Below are 21,471 nucleotides of genomic sequence, written 5' to 3' on the forward strand. Positions count from 1 at the left end.
TGAATTTAATTTCTGATCTCCCATTGAAAGTCCTGCTGAGAAATTAACTATTTAATTTCTGGCCTGATTTTTGTTTAGTCGAACATTAGACATGAGGGCAGAGGGAAAAAGTGGAAAGTGTTAGTTTGATAAAGGCTGACTACACGGATCTAGCTATCAGCAGAACTGCCTGGATATGTACCTTTGCAGAAATATTTTCTTTTGTTTAAAGACTTTATTAAAATTCCAAAATACAGACAGAAAAGAAAGTGTAGAAAGGCTCGAGAAAAGATCTAAAAGAAGAAAGACAAACTAAAAATCAGAAATATTTAGAAAGAAATACAGAGAGTTCTTACCTTCTTCAACACAGAAATGAATACAAATGTTGTTTATTCATTTAGTCGCTTCCGACTCTTCATGACTTCATGGACCAGCCCACGCCAGAGCTTCCTGTCGGTCGTCAGCACCCCCAGCTCCCCCAGGGACGAGTCCGTCACCTCCAGAATGTCATCCATCCACCTTGTCCTTGGTCGGCCCCTCTTCCTTTTGCCCTCCACTCTCCCCAGCATCAACATCTCCAGGGTGTCCTGTCTTCTCATTATGTGGCCAAAGTACTTCAGTTTTGCCTTTGATATCATTCCCTCAAGTGAGCAGTCTGGCTTGATTTCCTGGAGGATGGACTGGTTTGATCTTCTGGCAGTCCAAGGCACTCTCAGGATTTCCCTCCAGCACCACAGTTCCAAAGCAGAATACAAATATATAATACCTTAATCTCTTGCTCTTAACTAAACCTTAACGAACATTATTTCTATAAAAAATAACAACTGAATTGTCATAACCCAAAATCAAAACTTAATTTTCTTCAGATGCAAGCAAATAATCCAAAGTGGTTTCCACGTCGAAACAAATCCAGACACAGTCTTTTCTCTTACAAATGCTGTCAGTTTTGCCCTCTCTGCCAATTCCAACGATTTCGCCATCCACCCTTTCATTGTGTGAATTTGTTTATCTTTCCACCCTTGCGCATACGAAAGTCTCACAAGACTTTTGTATGCAGAAAGAATTGCCAGGGTATTTTCGAGAAAATCGTATTCCACATTTTGCTGCGGGTTTTGGAGAAGGAGAATGGTTGCAGAAACTAGCATTCTTAGCAGACATCTTTCGTCATACGAATGAGCTGAACAAGTCTCTGCGAGGCACTGGAGAAAATGCTTTGACTTCGAGTCACAAGATTCTTGGATTAAATAGAGAACTGAATGGGAAGATCATGTTGCCAAAGGAAGTACTGAAATGTTTCCACTGGGAAACATACGGAAATGTTTCCATTATCGTGTCCCTCATGTTTCCACTGGGGACGTGATACGGATCCCACCTGGCACTAAAGTTTGCCCCACCTGGCGCTAATTTGAATGATTATTCATGCCAGTTATAACGGGCAGATGTGAGTGCTGTTGCTTCCGTGGGCAACATGGCAACTTCCACACATTCCAAAAAGAGTGGTTTAAAAACTTGAGCAACGGGGTCCCTCAAAAACAGCCCCCCGGGAGAGAAACTGGATACCTGAAGGAGCATATCCTGAGAGAGAGAGTGGCTGGCTGGTAGGAATCTTGGGTGGCACCATTCAAGTGCCATCAAAGCAGTACCTTCATTCAAGAACAATTTGCTTCAGGCCCACCATATGGTTGGTCAAAATTGTGTGGGGCTTGGCATTGTCTAGCTGTAAGCATGACAGCCAGTTTGGTGTGGTGGTTAAGACACCAGGCCAGAAGCCAGGAGACAAGGACTTCCTTGCAACTCCCTGCTGGCTCCCAACAAGCAATGCCAATGGGCCACCCAGCAGGAAGGTGCAAGTTGTCATGTGACGTCATGCTTAACGGCCACAACTGGAACTGATGTTGCAAGTCAGTGCAGTCACGTGACATTTTGCTTTACAACTGTGTCGCTTACCAACGGAGTTGCTGGTTCCCACTGTGGTTGGTGACTGAGGACTACCTGCATTGCCTTTGAGATATAGTACTGACTGCAGGTTATTAAAGAACGTCCTGTAGTAAACTGCTCTGTGAGTAAAGGGGGTGTAACGGCCTTTGCTGGTAGGAAGTAACCTCTCCAAGGTAGTAAGGATTGTTGCACTGCCCCTGCCTGGGTGCGTTCCTGCCCCGTGATGTTTCTAAAGGTGCCCTGGTTCACCAGACCCGTTAGTTACGTCACAATAGGCTCTAAGGCCCCCCGGACTGGAGAGGTGGTGTGTTCTCATCTCCAGATCAAACGTTCCAATTCATGTGCTTTGTGTTTGTTTCTGCTCCGGATGTCTTTACCTCTGTGCGACTTATTATCTGGAACCATTCTGATTCATGCCTAATGCTTTTTTTCATTCATCGCTAACTTCATTGTGAAAGAGAGAGAGAGAGAAGGATCAACCCTACTTGCTCGTTACTGACCGGCAATTCAAAGTTGAGCCTTCCTGGTGTAAGTCAAACACAGTGCTTACCCAGTGAAACTCTCCTGGATCTCTGTTTTGTATGATGTATCTTTTTCAATGTGTGGAGGGAAAAGATCTCTCTGGCTTTCCAAAGAGACAAAGGGGGTTCCTGTGATATATGCAAAAAGATAAAGGAATTTCAGGTGAAGGGACAGGCCTGGGAGCACTAACAACTGCATGCAGTACATTTTGAGGAAGCAGAGACGTGTGTGTGCACAATAGCCGGGTTGGCTGGGCTCCAAACAGGCTTGAGTTGTTGGGATAAAATGTTGCACGGTGTGTTTCTCTTCAGAATTCCATCCAGCCATTCAGGCTTCTGGTCGTTCCATTCCGTTTTCCCCATTCCGTAGTCCTCCAACAGTCCGAATCCCCCGTCTGTCCCCGGGCACTGAATTGCTCTGAGTCCGTCCCCTTCACCTGTATAGCTTTCACTTTCCGTAAAGGTTTTGTTTAGTATTTTAACATAAATGTAAATCTTCAGGCACTTTAGAGCCTACTAACGCCACTCCTGCAGATGGATGCTGCTATTTTGACTGGGCTTTTCAAAAAAGGGGAGGGCAGAGGTCCACCTTCCCCAGGCCCCGTCAGAAGCATAAATGACTGTTTGGATCGACTAGTTTTAATGCAAAGCTGTTCCGTAAAAGTTTAATGCCAAGGGTTTTCCCTGCACGTGCTCCCAGTTATCAAGGTACTGAGTTAAAAACAAAGAAAAATCATTCCTTGGCATACGATACAGTGAAAAAACAAGGATGATCTTTCAGGTGAACATTTTGCCCCCTTGGCTGTCCAGTTTTCAAAAAGGGCCTTGCATTTGGCCTCCTTGAGGTGGATTTGCTTAGCTGGCAGTGAAAAACGTGGTCTCTCAGTCCCATCTCATTCCCATGGATCCCACCTGACCCTTGGAGTTACTGCTTGCCCCCTGTGCATGGAGGAAAATTCCCTGTTCCTCTGCACAGAGATGAGGAATGTGGAAGGGAAATTTTGGTCTGGGTTTCCCTGACTTCAAGCCAGGATCAGTTTCCAAGGAAAGTTTTGTTCTGGTTAGCTGAGCAGACACAATTCCCAAACAGGAATGGTGATGACAATTGCTAGAGAGAAAGAGGAAAGTAGATGTTGGAAGTGTGAACAGCAAGAAGGGACCTTTTATCATCTTTGGTGCACGTTCAAAAAAGCTAAGAAATCTGGGATCAAGTACGTGTTTTAATTCAGAAGATTTTAAATACGAATACACAATTGAAACCAGAGGCTTTTCTTTTGGGACTGATGGACAAACAGTTTGAAAGAACTCCTGGAGCTTTGTTCTTGCGTAAGGTAACAGCAGCGAGGCTCTTATGTGCCCAAAGGTGGAATGTGGAAGGGAACCTACAATGTTCGGATGGTCGGTGAAGTGGATGGAGCTTGCTGAGACGGAGAAATCGACAGCTTTGGTTAGAGAAAAGGCATTGACTACTTTTAATGTTACCTGGAAACCCCTTTCGGGCTTTTGGCGTGAAACAGAAAAAAATGAAATCAGGGTATCATTTGAAGTGACAATGGATAAGGGAATTAATGAGAGCTATGTTGTAAACTTAGAGTAAGAGTTTAATGGAAATGTATACTTACTGTATATCTGTAGCAAATGAAGTCAGAAGTCATTCTTTTTCTGTATTTTCTTTCTTTTCCTTTTCTGCCCTTTGACTATGTTCTTTTTCCTACTTTGCTTTTTTACGTTACTTTTTTAAGTTTCTTGTTAGCTTTTATCGTTTTACCTTAAAATTTTAATAAAATTTGTTTAAAAGAAGATAGAAAGACGGGCTGAAGGCACCATGGCATGGGTTTTTTCACTTTCTTTCTTGTTTCTCCATCTCTTATTTTCTATCTTTGCTTTTGTTTTGTATATTTTATTACATTAAACATTTCTAATTTAAAAAGGGAATGTGTGTCAAAGAGCATGGCGACTTCTTATACTCTTTTGCGTGCACATGCACAGTACCACCCTTTTTACAATCCTTTGCAATGTTTCTTTGGAAAATTTCTTTTACCATATAGAGACAGTCTCCCCCTCTTCCTAAGCCCCCCTTTCGTAGGCCCTGCCCCATGCATGTCACTCTCACTTTAACCTAACAGACACTCCTGGGCAAGTGGTTTACAGAAGCACATGGCATTGAGCCTTTAGCAGATTTAGAATTTCCTCCCTCAGGAACAAAGCTGGCTGGCTGGGAACGCCGGCTCCAAGACCCCAGGCATGCTTCGGGGCAGCCCTGGCCAGCATGGGGGAGGCTGGCTCTTGGGGAGCCCATGGCCTGTTGGGGCTCCCGGGTCCGGCATCCTTTTGAGCCCCAGGAAATCAGGAAGGAGGGAAGAAGTTTCAGGAGACGGGGAGGGTTTCATCTCCACCGAGAGGCAAGCCCTCCAAGAGTGCAGGAATCTCTGGATTGGCTTTGGATCTGCAAGCGAGTGCCCTCCACGGGCTGTGCCCAAGCAGCCTGGGAATTCTCAAGGCTGAAATCCAACTCCTCTGGGAATTGGGAAGGCCGCTTGGAATAATTCTGCTATCTAGCAAGATTCAGGCCCTGCAATGGAAGGGAGGTGCGCTTTGTTGTTGCCTGCTTGCACACCATTTCCCCCCAGGATGCTTTCCCTTGGTTTACTTCCTGCTTCTTGCAAACTGCAGTTTTGCTCAGTTGCAGTGGCAGTGCGTGCAGCCTTGAGAGACCCGAAAGAACAGGTTAGGGACCGAAGATTGTGGAGAAAATCTATCACTGTGGTCGCTGGGAGTCGAAAAGGACTTGATGGCACATAATCCACCAAAAAATTTCACCAACACCTTAGGGCGGAGACCGGATGAGTGGGCTTTTCAGTCTCATGTTGCTAGATGGCGCCCAAGAAACAAGCAACCCCCCCCCACCCCCACAAAAGCTGTCAATACAGTAGCAGAATCTGTGGTTGCTGCGGACCTACATCCAAGGGGAGGTAATTAACCTGCAGTCCATGCTGAGCTTCAGGCTTCCTGACTCCTCCTCCATAATCCTTTGAATTCTTCTGTGGTGACATTTCCCTCTTTTAATCCTTGTATGGGTTCCGTTTTTCACTTTGCCATCAAATATCTTTATGCAGACTGCCTGGTTTCTTCTGCTGTCCTCCTTGCTTTTCTCAATTCAAATGCTGGTATTTGAGGAGTTAGTAAATTTCTCCAGAGACATCTAACGGTCTTGAGTTGCTGTTACTGTTACTTTTCATGGAATCTTTCTGGCTTCTTTCATCAGATCAGGAGCCCCTCCCATCTCCCAAGCTGGCTTCCCATAATTGTGTGTGGAGTTTTTGTCTATTTGGCATACAATCGCTCAACCAAAATCCAAGTGTTTGCAATACACAGGTGATGTTTCATTTTGCTGCCACTCCTGCCACCTGCCTCTAAGGTCTGGGGGTTTGAACAGGAGAGTTCACCCCTGGCTGATGTACTAAGAAAGGAACACAGGGCCGGGGCATTCAGAATGCCCAACGTTCTGTTAAATGTGGCCACTTTGGAGCGTGAAGGAAGAAAATGGTTAAAAATTCAAGTTGGGCATAAGAGCATTACAAATACTTCAGAAATTTAATGTAAATTCACCGTAAAGATACAATAAATAAAGGAAATGTACAATTTCCCCTAGCCAGTGGTGTTTTCCCCCCACTGTGGCCTTAGTACACAAATACAACCTAGGAAAAATTGCACACTTGTTACTTCTATGACTGCTTCACACAAGTTCACCAGTGTGAAACAGAACAATTCTAGCTCTTCCCAAATTCCACAAACTTCAGTGGATTCTCCCTCATATGGATTCTTCTATGGGAATTAAGGGTACCACTTTGGCTAAAGCTCTTTCCACATTCAGTGCATTTATATGGTTTTTCCCCTGAATGGATCCTTTTATGGGAAGTAAGATGACCACTCTTACTGAAGTTTTTTCCACACACGGTGCATTTATAAGGTTTCTCTCCTGTATGAATCCTTTTATGGGAAGTAAGTTGAACGTTTTGAGTAAAGCTCTTTCCACAGTCTGTGCATGTATATGGCTTGTCCCCTGTGTGGATCCTTTTGTGGGATGCCAGAGCACTGCTCCACCTGAAACTCTTTCCACACTCCAGGCATTTATAAGCTTTCTCCCCAGTGTGGATCCTTTTATGGGAAGTAAGGTTCCCATTCTGAGTAAAGCTCTTTCCACAATCCATGCATTTATACGGCTTCTGCTTCATGTGGATCCTTTTATGGGAAGTAAGATTAGTACTCATACTAAAGCTCTTTCCACACTCCATGCATTTGTATGGTTTCTCTCCTGTGTGGATCCTTTTATGGGAAATCAGGTCAGTGTTCCTCCTGAAGTTCATTCCACACTCCATACAATTATATGGTTTCTCCCCTGTGTGGACTCTCTTATGGGTCAAGAGATTGCTGCTATTTTGGAAACTCTTTCCACACTCCACACACTTATACGGTTTCTCCCCTGTATGAATCATTTTATGGGAAGCAAGGGCACTGTTCCACCTGAAGCCTTTTCCACATTCCATGCATTTATATGCTTTCTCACCGGTGTGGATCCTTTTATGGGAAGCAAGGGAACTGCTCATACTAAAGCTCTTTCCACACTCTATACATTTATAAGCCTTCTCCCCAGTGTGGATCCTTTTATGGTAAGTAAGGTCACTGCTCCTCCTGAAACTCTTTCCACACTCAGTGCATTTATAAGTTTTCTCTCCTGAGTGGATCCTTTTATGGGAAGTAAAGGAACTGCTCTGTGTGAAGCTCTTTCCACACTCCATACAGTGATATGGTTTCTCCCCCGTGTGCACCCTCTTATGGCTCGAAAGGCTGCTGCTATTTTTGAAGCTCTTTCCACACACGGTGCATTTATATGGTTTCTCCCCTGTGTGGATCCTTTTGTGGGAAGCAAGGGAACTACTTTTTCGAAATATTTTCCCACAGTCCCTACATTTATATGGCTTCTCCCCTGTGTGGATCCTTCTGTGGGAAATGAGGTCACTGCTCTGAGTAAAACTCTTCCCACACTCCATGCATTTATGTGGCTTCTCCCCTGTGTGTGTTCTTTTATGTGAAGTAAGGGACCAAAATACACGGAAACTCTTCCCACACACCGGGCACTGGAACGGCTTCTCCCCAGTGTGAATGGTTTGATGGGAAGTAAGGCGCCTGCTCGTATGGAAGCTTTTTCCACACTCCCTGCATTTGTATGATTTCTCTGGTGTGTGGATCCCTTTATGAAGAGTCAGGTCACTGACCCTCCTGAAGCTCTTTCCGCACTCCGTGCATTTATAAGGTTTCTCCTTTGAGTGAATCTTTTTATGGGAAGAAAGGTTGCTGCTTGTATGGAAGCTCTTTTCACACTCCAGACATTTATATGGTTTCTCCCCTGTGTGGACCCTTTTATGGGAAACAAGGGAACTGATCTGACGAAAGTTCTTTCCACACTTCGTGCATTTATATGGCTTCTCCCCTGTGTGGATCCTTTTATGGGAAGTAAAGGCAGGTCTCCACCTGAATCTTTTTCCACACTCCATGCATCTGTATGGTTTCTCTCCCACACAATCTTTTTTGTGTAGAGAAAAAGGGAACGTCTGGCTGGAAGCCTTCCCATCCGCCATGCATTCATGCTGTTTTCCTGTAGTGAGTTTTGGGCAGCTGTTCTTCCTTCCATTTTCTGACTGGTTTCTCTTCTGGATTCTTGGTTCCCTTTGATCTGCAAGCATCTCTTTTCTCACTTTCTGACTGGTCCTTTGGAACGGCCCATCTTTCTCTTGTTCTTGCTCATTAGCTCCTGAGGGGGGAAAAATGAAAATTTTGGCAAGACTTGGGAAATAAAATAAAACACGTAGAAATAACTAATCTTCCTGCTGAATTTCTGCCAATCCTAGCAAATTTCAACAGAGGTCAGATTGGATGTAGTAAGGAATCACTGGAAGATTACTTTTAGGTGTGCCCGGAGGGACAACCGGAGAAAGGAGAGAGCCAGTGACACCTCGATTGCTATCCGTTTTTTCCTACTGAGCCTCAATCACCTGCCATTTCCTATTCATTCGACTCTGAATACAACTACGCAGTTGCAGAGAAATACGTCTTGCCGTCAGTCACCTAGTAACCCTAAATCAAATGACTGCATAGAGAAAAACTGCGACACGGCTAGGAACCCAGGGCTCAGGATGATAAATCAAAAGGCAGGTGGGAAATGACCCTAAGAGTGAGACTGAGAAAACACCAATGGTTGCTGGGCAAATGTGAACGTGGTGGGGGTTAGGACCATTTTCCTCGGGCATCAAGAGGACAATCTATGATTTCACATCATCTAAGGAAGAAATTATTGACCTTCCCAGATTTTCTTCTCCCAGCCATGCCTTTTCTTAGAGGGCAGGGCAGAGCAGGGGCCCTTACTCAGAGAGGCCACATTCCTCAGGTTCTCCAGCATGACTTCCCGATGCAGGGCTTTTTGGTGGGGATCCAGCTGAGACCACTCCTCCTCGGAGAAATGCACAGCTATCTCCTCAAGGGACACGTGACCCTGGAAAAGGGGGGAAAAAGATTCCCATTAATAGAAAAGATTTGGAAGTTCTCCCCCTTTGTTCACAGTCCCAAAATAGAGACGTGCAAGAGATTAAATGGGTATTATTTTGCAGGATGCAGAACTGCAGGTGACAAAACAGACAAGAGCTCCCAACCTCTGTCTAACAGGACATTACGGGCAGCCTTTATCAACCAGACTGATCTGAAATGACTTTCAGCACCACTCAGGCAAAGGAGCCACGGTATCTGTCTAGATCAATGGGCCAAAGGCCTTCGGACACGTCACTTATCAGCGGTTGGGATCCTTCCTTTAGTTGCTAAAGGAGCTGCTGAGGGGTTCCTGCCTAACTCTTTGCACAACGGCACACGTCCAGTCCCATTTTCAGTCTAGGAAAAACAGACCCAATGATACATTGAGAATTAGGAATAAAGCCCGGCCCGGACATTTCTGGGAGAGTCGCAACTTTAAAACACTCCCACGTAAACCTTGCAATCAGGGAGTCTGATCGATCCATAACAATTGGATCATTAACTTATTTACCGTATGCATGGAATTAACACAGTGATCCATTTTAAAATTGGTATTCATTGTGAGGCGGCATTCGTTTCAGAAAAAGCTATGAAATAAAGTAAAAATATGGATAAAAATAGCAATAAAAAGAACAAACACCGACTCTAGGACAACCTGCAGTGTGAAGAAAAAGGAGAAAGGTCCCTGTAACAGGAAAAGAAGGCAACAGAAGAAGGAGAAGTCTAAGGAAATCTGAAAAGGAAACCAAATAAAAGGCTAACTGAAATCAGAGCTAGGAGACAGAAAAGGAAATCGAAAAAAACCTCTACCGAGAAGACTGCCAATAAAAATTGTGCCGAAACTGCACTCTTACACAAGGTCTAAGCTACATCAGAAGCTGAATGATAATCCGCTACTCCAAAGTTTTATTTACACACACACACATCCGTGTGTGTGTCTGTGTGTGTCCGTGTATGAAAAAGAAAATGGAGCTCTTGATGTCTCCATCATTCTCGGTGAGAATGATTGCTGTGTTTCAATCTCAGCACGAGTTCCATCCTATTTTCACATCACTGGCAGCCAAAGCAGGATCGTGACATGTTCTCACTCCACGTGCAGTAAAAAGCAGAAAACCAGAGGACACAGAATAGCCGTCTTCGACCCTTTTTGCCCACCGCTTGATGAACAAGTTCATAAATTCTTTACACTTTTCAACTGCCTTGGGAACCGATTATGGAAAGATCCTTAATTTTTCCCAGCAGATGATCTAGAAAGCTGCAAATCATCTGTCAGCCTTCGAAGAAACTCCTCCCCTCCATTAGATTCACTCTATGAAAAAAAAACTGCAGTCTCAACAAACATTGATGCGGAAGAGAGAGGTCCCTCGCTTCCCTGTACTTGCCACCTTCTACCTTTATCATGACGTTTTATTGTAATTCCTTTGATTGTTGTGGCACACCCAGAGCCATTGAGAGTCACGTGGCACGCAACTGAATCAATTACTACTATTTTACTGTGTACAGATGAGAAACTTTTAAAAATTAATGTGACTTCTAAAGAAGCATCTCTCAAGGCAGACATCTTATTTTATTTTATTCTATTCTATCTCAGGAAGGAGGCTGACCTGATTGTGACCGAATTGCCCCCTTCCATGTCATTTTGGAAAAGCAACATTATACCCTCCTGCTACCTGAGCTGCAGATTCAGCTGCTTTTTCTGATCCACCATAAAGAGGAGAAAATCCCACAAATAGGACCGACATTGTTGCATTCCCTGTAAGGAGACAAAGAGGCGAGAGCAGACTTTTTTTTTTTTTTTTTTAAAGCATAATGAATATAGGGAGATATTTTCCCAAGAGAATCCAGAGCATGAGAGAGAGCTGGAATTTCTCTGGGGAAATTCTGCTGGCTTGGAAAGACCTTGTCTTACCTCCTGGGAAATCCCATCCTTGATCTTTCTTGGAGAGCCCTCCGAAACAGAGCTCCTGAGAGGGATCTGCCAGATCCCTTCTTCTCCTGGGATGTCCACTGACTTCCGCTAAGAAGGACCTCGGGATCTAATTGACCAAGTAGAGCAAAGGAGAAAAATGAGGGAACAGCACACAGGAAGTAGGATCTCCTTCTTTCCAACTAACGAACTCCCCCTATGTCCATCGATAGGGAAGGGAGGGAGGAATGGACGAACTGGAGAGTGGACTCTGACTTTGAGTGGCCTTTCCCCCCAGCTCCCGTGGGGGTGTCTTCACTGGACACGGCTCCTCGTGTTAGCTCAAGGCTCGTGTTAGCTCAGCCACACACGTGCTACATCAGGATGACGTGTGGTTGTCCCCTGGCGGTGGCTAATTCATCCGTGAGAAGAGGGGATGGTCCCACCAATGCTCAAGCAGACGCTGACTTACCCCCTCCTCAGGAAGACATCACTGGACTGGGCCGTTTTGAACCATTTCTCTCCTATCTCCAACTCCCCCGCCGCTCTCAGTACCTTCCCCTGCTCCACTAGGCCTGGCAGGAGCGGCATTCTTGGGGTCCCATCACTCAGAGAGTGTCATCCAGGGGGACGCAGAACGTGGGCCTTGTCTGAACCTGCCCTCTGAAACACCCCCCCCCCCCGAGAGTACAGCGGCCCCAACCTTGCCAGTGTTCCCAGGCATGCGAATTGGGAGGTGAGCCTGCGAGATGTCGCTCTTCTATCGGTCATCGGGGTTGTCCCCGGTTACCATTATAGGTGTTATCATCCTGACGGCTGTTTTAGCGTTCTCTTTTCATCTGATGTTAACTGCCCAGAGCTGCTAGGACGACCGGCTGAAGAGCTCCGAACACCCCCCGGGAGGTGCAGTGGAACCGCTCGCCGACGGAGCTCGCCGTGTTAGTAAGGGCGGAAGACTCTGCTCTAGGCTAGGGAAGAGCCCGACTACACCTTCAGAGCATGCCCTTCTCTCACCTGCCGCTCCTGCCGCTCCTCCGCCCGGCTCAGCAGGAAGCCCTCGGCCAGGGCCACCGCCTGGCAGCTGGTCTCGGCTCCGCACTCCCGCACCCAGCGCTCCGCCTCTGCGGGCAGGACGGCCAGGAACCGCTCCAGGACCACCAGGTCCAGCATCCGCGCCTTGCTGTGTCTTTCTGGCTGCAGCCACTGGCGGCAAAGGCGGTGGAGGCGGCTGCACGTCTCTCGCGGCCCCTGGGCTTCCGGCCGGGGGGCCTTCCCGAAGTGCCCGGGCTGCACCCCCGCCCTGCCGGCGCCCCCCTGCGGGACCTCCCGCCCAGCTCCCGCCCGGCTCCCCCGACGGCTCCCCGGCGGAGCAGCAGGCGGTGCCCCCCCGCCCGCCGCCCCTGCTGCGCGCCGCGCCTCCATCGCGCCTCTCTCCGGCGCAGCCCGCGGGACGCCCCCCCGCGCCTCCTGGACCGCTTCACGCCCGGGGCGCATCCTGCTCGGAGCCGCGGAGCCGCGCCCGACCCGCGCTAAGCGTCACGGGCCCGCGGCCGAGGGGCCGGCGAGCTTCTCCCGGCCTTCCCGGCCCGTCCCCTGCGGCCTCTCCGACGGCTCGCCGCGGCGCCCCCTAGTGGTTGCTCTGCAGAAGGCAAGGGGGCCGGCAGGGAGGGGGCGAAGGGGTTGTGCGGAAAAGCCTCCCCACCGCCGGCAGCCCACCTCCCGGGACTCAGGACGCAGCCGAGGGGCGCGCCCGCTCCGCTCCCCACGGAAAGGCTCCCACCCACCTCCGGGCCTCCCTCCCCGCAGGGCCTCGCCAGCGGCCGCGGGCGTCTCTTCCTGCCCCGCTCCGCCACAGCCCCCACGTGCCACCCGCCCGCTGCTCGTGCGCATGCCCCGTTCCCTCCTGAGGCTCGGGGGCTGCCGGCGGTGGGGAGGCTTTTCCGCACAACCCCTTCGCCCCCTCCCTTGCCGGCCCCCTTGCCTTCTGCAGAGCAACCACTAGGGGGCGCCGCGGCGAGCCGTCGGAGAGGCCGCAGGGGACGGGCCGGGAAGGCCGGGAGAAGCTCGCCGGCCCCTCGGCCGCGGGCCCGTGACGCTTAGCGCGGGTCGGGCGCGGCTCCGCGGCTCCGAGCAGGATGCGCCCCGGGCGTGAAGCGGTCCAGGAGGCGCGGGGGGGCGTCCCGCGGGCTGCGCCGGAGAGAGGCGCGATGGAGGCGCGGCGCGCAGCAGGGGCGGCGGGCGGGGGGGCACCGCCTGCTGCTCCGCCGGGGAGCCGTCGGGGGAGCCGGGCGGGAGCTGGGCGGGAGGTCCCGCAGGGGGGCGCCGGCAGGGCGGGGGTGCAGCCCGGGCACTTCGGGAAGGCCCCCCGGCCGGAAGCCCAGGGGCCGCGAGAGACGTGCAGCCGCCTCCACCGCCTTTGCCGCCAGTGGCTGCAGCCAGAAAGACACAGCAAGGCGCGGATGCTGGACCTGGTGGTCCTGGAGCGGTTCCTGGCCGTCCTGCCCGCAGAGGCGGAGCGCTGGGTGCGGGAGTGCGGAGCCGAGACCAGCTGCCAGGCGGTGGCCCTGGCCGAGGGCTTCCTGCTGAGCCGGGCGGAGGAGCGGCAGGAGCGGCAGGTGAGAGAAGGGCATGCTCTGAAGGTGTAGTCGGGCTCTTCCCTAGCCTAGAGCAGAGTCTTCCGCCCTTACTAACACGGCGAGCTCCGTCGGCGAGCGGTTCCACTGCACCTCCCGGGGGGTGTTCGGAGCTCTTCAGCCGGTCGTCCTAGCAGCTCTGGGCAGTTAACATCAGATGAAAAGAGAACGCTAAAACAGCCGTCAGGATGATAACACCTATAATGGTAACCGGGGACAACCCCGATGACCGATAGAAGAGCGACATCTCGCAGGCTCACCTCCCAATTCGCATGCCTGGGAACACTGGCAAGGTTGGGGCCGCTGTACTCTCGGGGGGGGGGGTGTTTCAGAGGGCAGGTTCAGACAAGGCCCACGTTCTGCGTCCCCCTGGATGACACTCTCTGAGTGATGGGACCCCAAGAATGCCGCTCCTGCCAGGCCTAGTGGAGCAGGGGAAGGTACTGAGAGCGGCGGGGGAGTTGGAGATAGGAGAGAAATGGTTCAAAACGGCCCAGTCCAGTGATGTCTTCCTGAGGAGGGGGTAAGTCAGCGTCTGCTTGAGCATTGGTGGGACCATCCCCTCTTCTCACGGATGAATTAGCCACCGCCAGGGGACAACCACACGTCATCCTGATGTAGCACGTGTGTGGCTGAGCTAACACGAGCCTTGAGCTAACACGAGGAGCCGTGTCCAGTGAAGACACCCCCACGGGAGCTGGGGGGAAAGGCCACTCAAAGTCAGAGTCCACTCTCCAGTTCGTCCATTCCTCCCTCCCTTCCCTATCGATGGACATAGGGGGAGTTCGTTAGTTGGAAAGAAGGAGATCCTACTTCCTGTGTGCTGTTCCCTCATTTTTCTCCTTTGCTCTACTTGGTCAATTAGATCCCGAGGTCCTTCTTAGCGGAAGTCAGTGGACATCCCAGGAGAAGAAGGGATCTGGCAGATCCCTCTCAGGAGCTCTGTTTCGGAGGGCTCTCCAAGAAAGATCAAGGATGGGATTTCCCAGGAGGTAAGACAAGGTCTTTCCAAGCCAGCAGAATTTCCCCAGAGAAATTCCAGCTCTCTCTCATGCTCTGGATTCTCTTGGGAAAATATCTCCCTATATTCATTATGCTTTAAAAAAAAAAAAAAAAAAGTCTGCTCTCGCCTCTTTGTCTCCTTACAGGGAATGCAACAATGTCGGTCCTATTTGTGGGATTTTCTCCTCTTTATGGTGGATCAGAAAAAGCAGCTGAATCTGCAGCTCAGGTAGCAGGAGGGTATAATGTTGCTTTTCCAAAATGACATGGAAGGGGGCAATTCGGTCACAATCAGGTCAGCCTCCTTCCTGAGATAGAATAGAATAAAATAAAATAAGATGTCTGCCTTGAGAGATGCTTCTTTAGAAGTCACATTAATTTTTAAAAGTTTCTCATCTGTACACAGTAAAATAGTAGTAATTGATTCAGTTGCGTGCCACGTGACTCTCAATGGCTCTGGGTGTGCCACAACAATCAAAGGAATTACAATAAAACGTCATGATAAAGGTAGAAGGTGGCAAGTACAGGGAAGCGAGGGACCTCTCTCTTCCGCATCAATGTTTGTTGAGACTGCAGTTTTTTTTTCATAGAGTGAATCTAATGGAGGGGAGGAGTTTCTTCGAAGGCTGACAGATGATTTGCAGCTTTCTAGATCATCTGCTGGGAAAAATTAAGGATCTTTCCATAATCGGTTCCCAAGGCAGTTGAAAAGTGTAAAGAATTTATGAACTTGTTCATCAAGCGGTGGGCAAAAAGGGTCGAAGACGGCTATTCTGTGTCCTCTGGTTTTCTGCTTTTTACTGCACGTGGAGTGAGAACATGTCACGATCCTGCTTTGGCTGCCAGTGATGTGAAAATAGGATGGAACTCGTGCTGAGATTGAAACACAGCAATCATTCTCACCGAGAATGATGGAGACATCAAGAGCTCCATTTTCTTTTTCATACACGGACACACACAGACACACACACGGATGTGTGTGTGTGTAAATAAAACTTTGGAGTAGCGGATTATCATTCAGCTTCTGATGTAGCTTAGACCTTGTGTAAGAGTGCAGTTTCGGCACAATTTTTATTGGCAGTCTTCTCGGTAGAGGTTTTTTTCGATTTCCTTTTCTGTCTCCTAGCTCTGATTTCAGTTAGCCTTTTATTTGGTTTCCTTTTCAGATTTCCTTAGACTTCTCCTTCTTCTGTTGCCTTCTTTTCCTGTTACAGGGACCTTTCTCCTTTTTCTTCACACTGCAGGTTGTCCTAGAGTCGGTGTTTGTTCTTTTTATTGCTATTTTTATCCATATTTTTACTTTATTTCATAGCTTTTTCTGAAACGAATGCCGCCTCACAATGAATACCAATTTTAAAATGGATCACTGTGTTAATTCCATGCATACGGTAAATAAGTTAATGATCCAATTGTTATGGATCGATCAGACTCCCTGATTGCAAGGTTTACGTGGGAGTGTTTTAAAGTTGCGACTCTCCCAGAAATGTCCGGGCCGGGCTTTATTCCTAATTCTCAATGTATCATTGGGTCTGTTTTTCCTAGACTGAAAATGGGACTGGACGTGTGCCGTTGTGCAAAGAGTTAGGCAGGAACCCCTCAGCAGCTCCTTTAGCAACTAAAGGAAGGATCCCAACCGCTGATAAGTGACGTGTCCGAAGGCCTTTGGCCCATTGATCTAGACAGATACCGTGGCTCCTTTGCCTGAGTGGTGCTGAAAGTCATTTCAGATCAGTCTGGTTGATAAAGGCTGCCCGTAATGTCCTGTTAGACAGAGGTTGGGAGCTCTTGTCTGTTTTGTCACCTGCAGTTCTGCATCCTGCAAAATAATACCCATTTAATCTCTTGCACGTCTCTATTTTGGGACTGTGAACAAAGGGGGAGAACTTCCAAATCTTTTCTATTAATGGGAATCTTTTTCCCCCCTTTTCCAGGGTCACGTGTCCCTTGAGGAGATAGCTGTGCATTTCTCCGAGGAGGAGTGGTCTCAGCTGGATCCCCACCAAAAAGCCCTGCATCGGGAAGTCATGCTGGAGAACCTGAGGAATGTGGCCTCTCTGAGTAAGGGCCCCTGCTCTGCCCTGCCCTCTAAGAAAAGGCATGGCTGGGAGAAGAAAATCTGGGAAGGTCAATAATTTCTTCCTTAGATGATGTGAAATCATAGATTGTCCTCTTGATGCCCGAGGAAAATGGTCCTAACCCCCACCACGTTCACATTTGCCCAGCAACCATTGGTGTTTTCTCAGTCTCACTCTTAGGGTCATTTCCCACCTGCCTTTTGATTTATCATCCTGAGCCCTGGGTTCCTAGCCGTGTCGCAGTTTTTCTCTATGCAGTCATTTGATTTAGGGTTACTAGGTGACTGACGGCAAGACGTATTTCTCTGCAACTGCGTAGTTGTATTCAGAGTCGAATGAATAGGAAATGGCAGGTGATTGAGGCTCAGTAGGAAAAAACGGATAGCAATCGAGGTGTCACTGGCTCTCTCCTTTCTCCGGTTGTCCCTCCGGGCACACCTAAAAGTAATCTTCCAGTGATTCCTTACTACATCCAATCTGACCTCTGTTGAAATTTGCTAGGATTGGCAGAAATTCAGCAGGAAGATTAGTTATTTCTACGTGTTTTATTTTATTTCCCAAGTCTTGCCAAAATTTTCATTTTTCCCCCCTCAGGAGCTAATGAGCAAGAACAAGAGAAAGATGGGCCGTTCCAAAGGACCAGTCAGAAAGTGAGAAAAGAGATGCTTGCAGATCAAAGGGAACCAAGAATCCAGAAGAGAAACCAGTCAGAAAATGGAAGGAAGAACAGCTGCCCAAAACTCACTACAGGAAAACAGCATGAATGCATGGCGGATGGGAAGGCTTCCAGCCAGACGTTCCCTTTTTCTCTACACAAAAAAGATTGTGTGGGAGAGAAACCATACAGATGCATGGAGTGTGGAAAAAGATTCAGGTGGAGACCTGCCTTTACTTCCCATAAAAGGATCCACACAGGGGAGAAGCCATATAAATGCACGAAGTGTGGAAAGAACTTTCGTCAGATCAGTTCCCTTGTTTCCCATAAAAGGGTCCACACAGGGGAGAAACCATATAAATGTCTGGAGTGTGAAAAGAGCTTCCATACAAGCAGCAACCTTTCTTCCCATAAAAAGATTCACTCAAAGGAGAAACCTTATAAATGCACGGAGTGCGGAAAGAGCTTCAGGAGGGTCAGTGACCTGACTCTTCATAAAGGGATCCACACACCAGAGAAATCATACAAATGCAGGGAGTGTGGAAAAAGCTTCCATACGAGCAGGCGCCTTACTTCCCATCAAACCATTCACACTGGGGAGAAGCCGTTCCAGTGCCCGGTGTGTGGGAAGAGTTTCCGTGTATTTTGGTCCCTTACTTCACATAAAAGAACACACACAGGGGAGAAGCCACATAAATGCATGGAGTGTGGGAAGAGCTTCAGCAACAGCAGTAGTCTTACTTTCCATGTCAGGACCCACACAGGTGAAAAACCCTACACGTGTATTGAATGCGGAAAGAACTTTAGTCAGAGTAGTAACCTCATTTCACATAAAAGGATCCATACTGGGGAGAAACCGTATAAATGCACAGAATGTGGAAAAGGCTTCAGCCAAAGCAGTGACCTTACTTCCCATAAAAGAATCCACACGGTGGAGAAACCCTATAAGTGCATGGAGTGTGGAAAGAGCTTTCGATGGAGCACTGCTCTTACTTCTCATAAAAGAATCCACACAGGAGAGAAGCCATATAAATGCACAGAGTGTGGAAAGAGCTTCAATACAAGCAGCAACCTTTCTACCCATAGAAGGATCCACTTCAAGGAGAAACCCTATAAATGCACGGAGTGTGGGAAGAGCTTCAATACAAGCAGCAACCTTTCTACCCATAGAAGGATCCATTTAAAGGAGAAATCCTATAAATGCATGGAGTGCGGAAAAAGCTTTAGTCGGAATTTTGACCTGAGTTCTCATCAAGGAATCCACAAGGTGGAAGCCATATGAGGACGTGGAATTTGGAAGGATTCTAGTTTCCATATAAATCTTGCTCAATACAAAGAATGTATACAAAAGCAGAGCGTTCTTGTATGATGCAGAGAATATATGAAAAAGTCCAGTGACCAAAGTCCCTTGTTTCCCATAGAATGATTGGCAGAAGGTAGGAACCCTATATGGAATTTTGGAAGACCTCTAGTCGTAAAATTAGAGCAACTCATAATGGATAATCAAATGGTGAATGAGATCCATTGTTTTGCAGGACCTTCCTTTTTGGAAAGAGTTTCATGCTGAGAAAAACCTTAAACATGTAAGAAGATTTAAGAGAGCTTCAGTCAAAACAATGAACTGACTTCTCAGCAATGAACTTGTGGGCGGGAGGCCATATAATTTGCAGCTGAGCAACTTTTTTGAGACTAAGATCTAAGGCCATTCTACAAAAGAATGGTTGGGCCATGAAGAAAGATCTACATTTGTTTTTTTCTAATTTATATTTTCCTTTAATTAAATAATATTTGTTAAAATATTGTGAATATCATTATTCCCAAGGCATTTTTGTAATTCTCTTTTTTTATAAAAGGGAGACATTTCTCAAATGCTCATTTATAACCAAGGCCAAGTTGAGGGTTTGAATAAGGTTGAAAACTTTCGCAATAATCTGGACCCATAATTTATTTTAGTAACCCCTGGCTGTGCATTCCTCATGAGCACACTAGCCAATGGTGAACCTTCCAACTTGCAGACCATAGAGACCAGTGGCAAGACTGGCAGCAAAAGGAAACACCTGCATCTCAGAAAGGCTGTGATCTTGGCTGAGCAATCTCATGGCAAATCAACAAAAAGTCCACCGAGGGTGCTAGGAATCTAGTTTGAGAGAGGGGAGGGAGGGGCTACTCTTCTCCAGAATGAAGCTAGAATGGTTCCATAAAAAAGCTAATGGTGAAATCACTATGACTGCCATCTGCAGGCTTGTCTCCAAGATTCCTAGATTGCCCTCATAGGAAGCTTTGTATTTGTAGAACAAGGAAAATACCACTTCCAAACTGGAACAAGTAAAAAGGGCTCTTTCTCGGCAGGTTGCTGTCCCTGACCTAGTTAACCCAAGGCTTGTCCCTAAGTTTCCTGAGATTCTCTGCATGGGAAGTTTGTCAGGAGAAGGTAAACACCACTTCCAAAGTAGAACAGCTCTGAGGATGGCTCTAGGCTGTCCATGCAGTGGGCGGGGATCAGAGAGAGGACATATTCCCCCCCCCCAGAGTAAAGTGTCTGTACCGTGACAAATGACATGAGGATGAGTCCTATATCCACCATCCTGATTTTTGCAGCTCCTGGTGCTCAGAATACACAAATTGGAGCACACAAAACCTGCATGTTTGTGGCATTTTGTTGGTCTTCAGAAAGTTAGTACCAAACTATAGACTTAAGGGATGCGGTGGCGCTGCGGGTTAAACCGCTGAGCTGCTGAGCTTGCTGATCGAAAGGTCGGCGGTTCGAATCTGCGCGGCGGGGTGAGCTTCCGTTGCTCGTCCCAGCTCCTGCTCACCTAGCAGTTCGAAAACATGCAAATGCGAGTAGATTAATAGGTACCGCTTCGGCGGGAAGGTAACGGCATTCCGTGTCGTCATGCCGGCCACATGACCACGGATGGGTCCTTATGGACAACACCGGCTCCAAGGCTTAGAAACGGAGATGAGCACCGCCCCCTAGAGTCGGACTCGACTGAACTTAACGTCAAGGGAAACCTTTTCCTTTACTATAGACTTAAGAGAGGTTTGGGATGGGAGTGCAAAGGTGGAACTGAAGGGGCACTTCTCAAATAAGACTTGATTGCGGGACATGGTTAATCCACTGGCCTCTGAAAACCATTCAAACATAGAAAGTCTAGATGGAAATAGACACATTTTCATGCTGGGAAATTTGATGTTTACAGGTTAGTTTTGTTCTGATTCATTGCTTTTTTGCAGATCCCTATGTTTTCTCAAATTTATTCCAAGGGTTGGAATTTAAGGAGAGTCAATGAAAATGAGGGAACCAGTTTGGTGTAGTGGTTAAGGCACAAGACTACCAACCAGGAGACTGTGAATTCTAGTTGCGCTTCGGGCACAAAGCCAACCGGGTGAGTCACACTCTTTCAGCTCTAAGAAGAACTCAAGGGAAAAACACTCCCAAAAATCTTGCCAAGAAAATTGCAGGGGCTGGTCCAGATGGTCGCCAGGAGTCAAGAATGACTCAAAGGCGCACACACATCATAAAGAGTACTGTACTGTGCCCTTTCATGGCTACAGAAGAATCAATGCTGCTGAGGTTGGAAGGTCACAAGTCTGGCACTTGCATCCAAAATTGTTGCTATTTAATAGCCTAATTAAATTCAGTTGAATCATTTGAGGTATCTTTCAGTATTCCATATCTCAAATTTGAAAATCATTCTAGATTTAGAAGTATAAAAACAGACAATCTATAATGCTCACAAGCCTTCCGAAGTGGCATAGAATGTAAGGGTGGAAATCTGGAGAGATCATCAACTCCCTGCCCAGTGCAGGGATCCAGCACTATGCATCTTGGACAGATAGCCATCCAGCCTCATTTATACATTTCCCACGAAGGAGACTTCCACCTCATAGGGCAGTCCCTTCCATTGGCGAAGATATCTTGCCATTGGGAGATTCTTCCTGGTGTCCAATCAAAATTGCTTCCTTGAAATTTTACCCCATTGTTTGTGGTCCTGTGTCCTGGAGTTGTCTTCAACAGTATATACTTAAATTGTTACATGGGCCATCAAATGAGCTCTGGGAGGCCTTGGGGATTGATGCTTTAACAATCTTCCTCTGGCATTTGTTAATGTAATGGGTATTTACTGTGTTTTATTATCGTATCCTTGTACATTTTAACCTGATTTACAGGCGTCGG

General features: G+C 47.7%; 2 protein-coding genes across 8 annotated transcripts in view; one reads left to right on the plus strand and one right to left on the minus strand.

The window, feature by feature from the left end:
* LOC134491916 (zinc finger protein 91-like) overlaps positions 1-21,471 on the minus strand; it is a 485,354-nt gene that overhangs the window by 447,701 nt on the left and 16,182 nt on the right. The window contains exons 1-3 of one of the 6 annotated variants that reach the window (XM_063295988.1): positions 10,691-10,769; positions 8,862-8,988; positions 6,194-8,250 (exon numbers count right to left, since the gene is read on the minus strand). The exons of 2 other annotated variants lie outside the window; for them this stretch is intronic. In XM_063295988.1, the coding sequence (XP_063152058.1) occupies positions 6,209-8,250; positions 8,862-8,988; positions 10,691-10,762 (2,241 nt within the window). In that variant the 5' untranslated portion in view covers positions 10,763-10,769 and the 3' untranslated portion in view covers positions 6,194-6,208. Of the gene's footprint in view, positions 1-6,120; positions 8,251-8,861; positions 8,989-10,690; positions 10,770-21,471 lie in introns of those variants that run through there. 3 more of the 6 variants (XM_063295989.1, XM_063295990.1, XM_063295991.1) reach the window with 3 other exon arrangements.
* On the plus strand, positions 14,712-19,131 carry LOC134491967 (zinc finger protein 678-like). Of its 2 annotated transcripts, XM_063296069.1 has the most exons (3): positions 14,712-14,790; positions 16,493-16,619; positions 17,231-19,131. In XM_063296069.1, exons 1-3 carry the CDS (start codon positions 14,719-14,721, stop codon positions 18,571-18,573), a joined length of 1,542 nt encoding a protein of 513 aa, XP_063152139.1. In that variant the 5' UTR covers positions 14,712-14,718; the 3' UTR covers positions 18,574-19,131. The 2 variants fall into 2 exon arrangements, with proteins under 2 accessions (XP_063152139.1, XP_063152140.1); XM_063296070.1 differs by lacking the exon at positions 16,493-16,619 and having other exon boundaries at positions 14,716-14,790.

The sequence above is a fragment of the Candoia aspera genome, chromosome 2 (assembly GCF_035149785.1).
Source record: "Candoia aspera isolate rCanAsp1 chromosome 2, rCanAsp1.hap2, whole genome shotgun sequence".
Lineage (NCBI taxonomy): Eukaryota > Metazoa > Chordata > Lepidosauria > Squamata > Boidae > Candoia > Candoia aspera.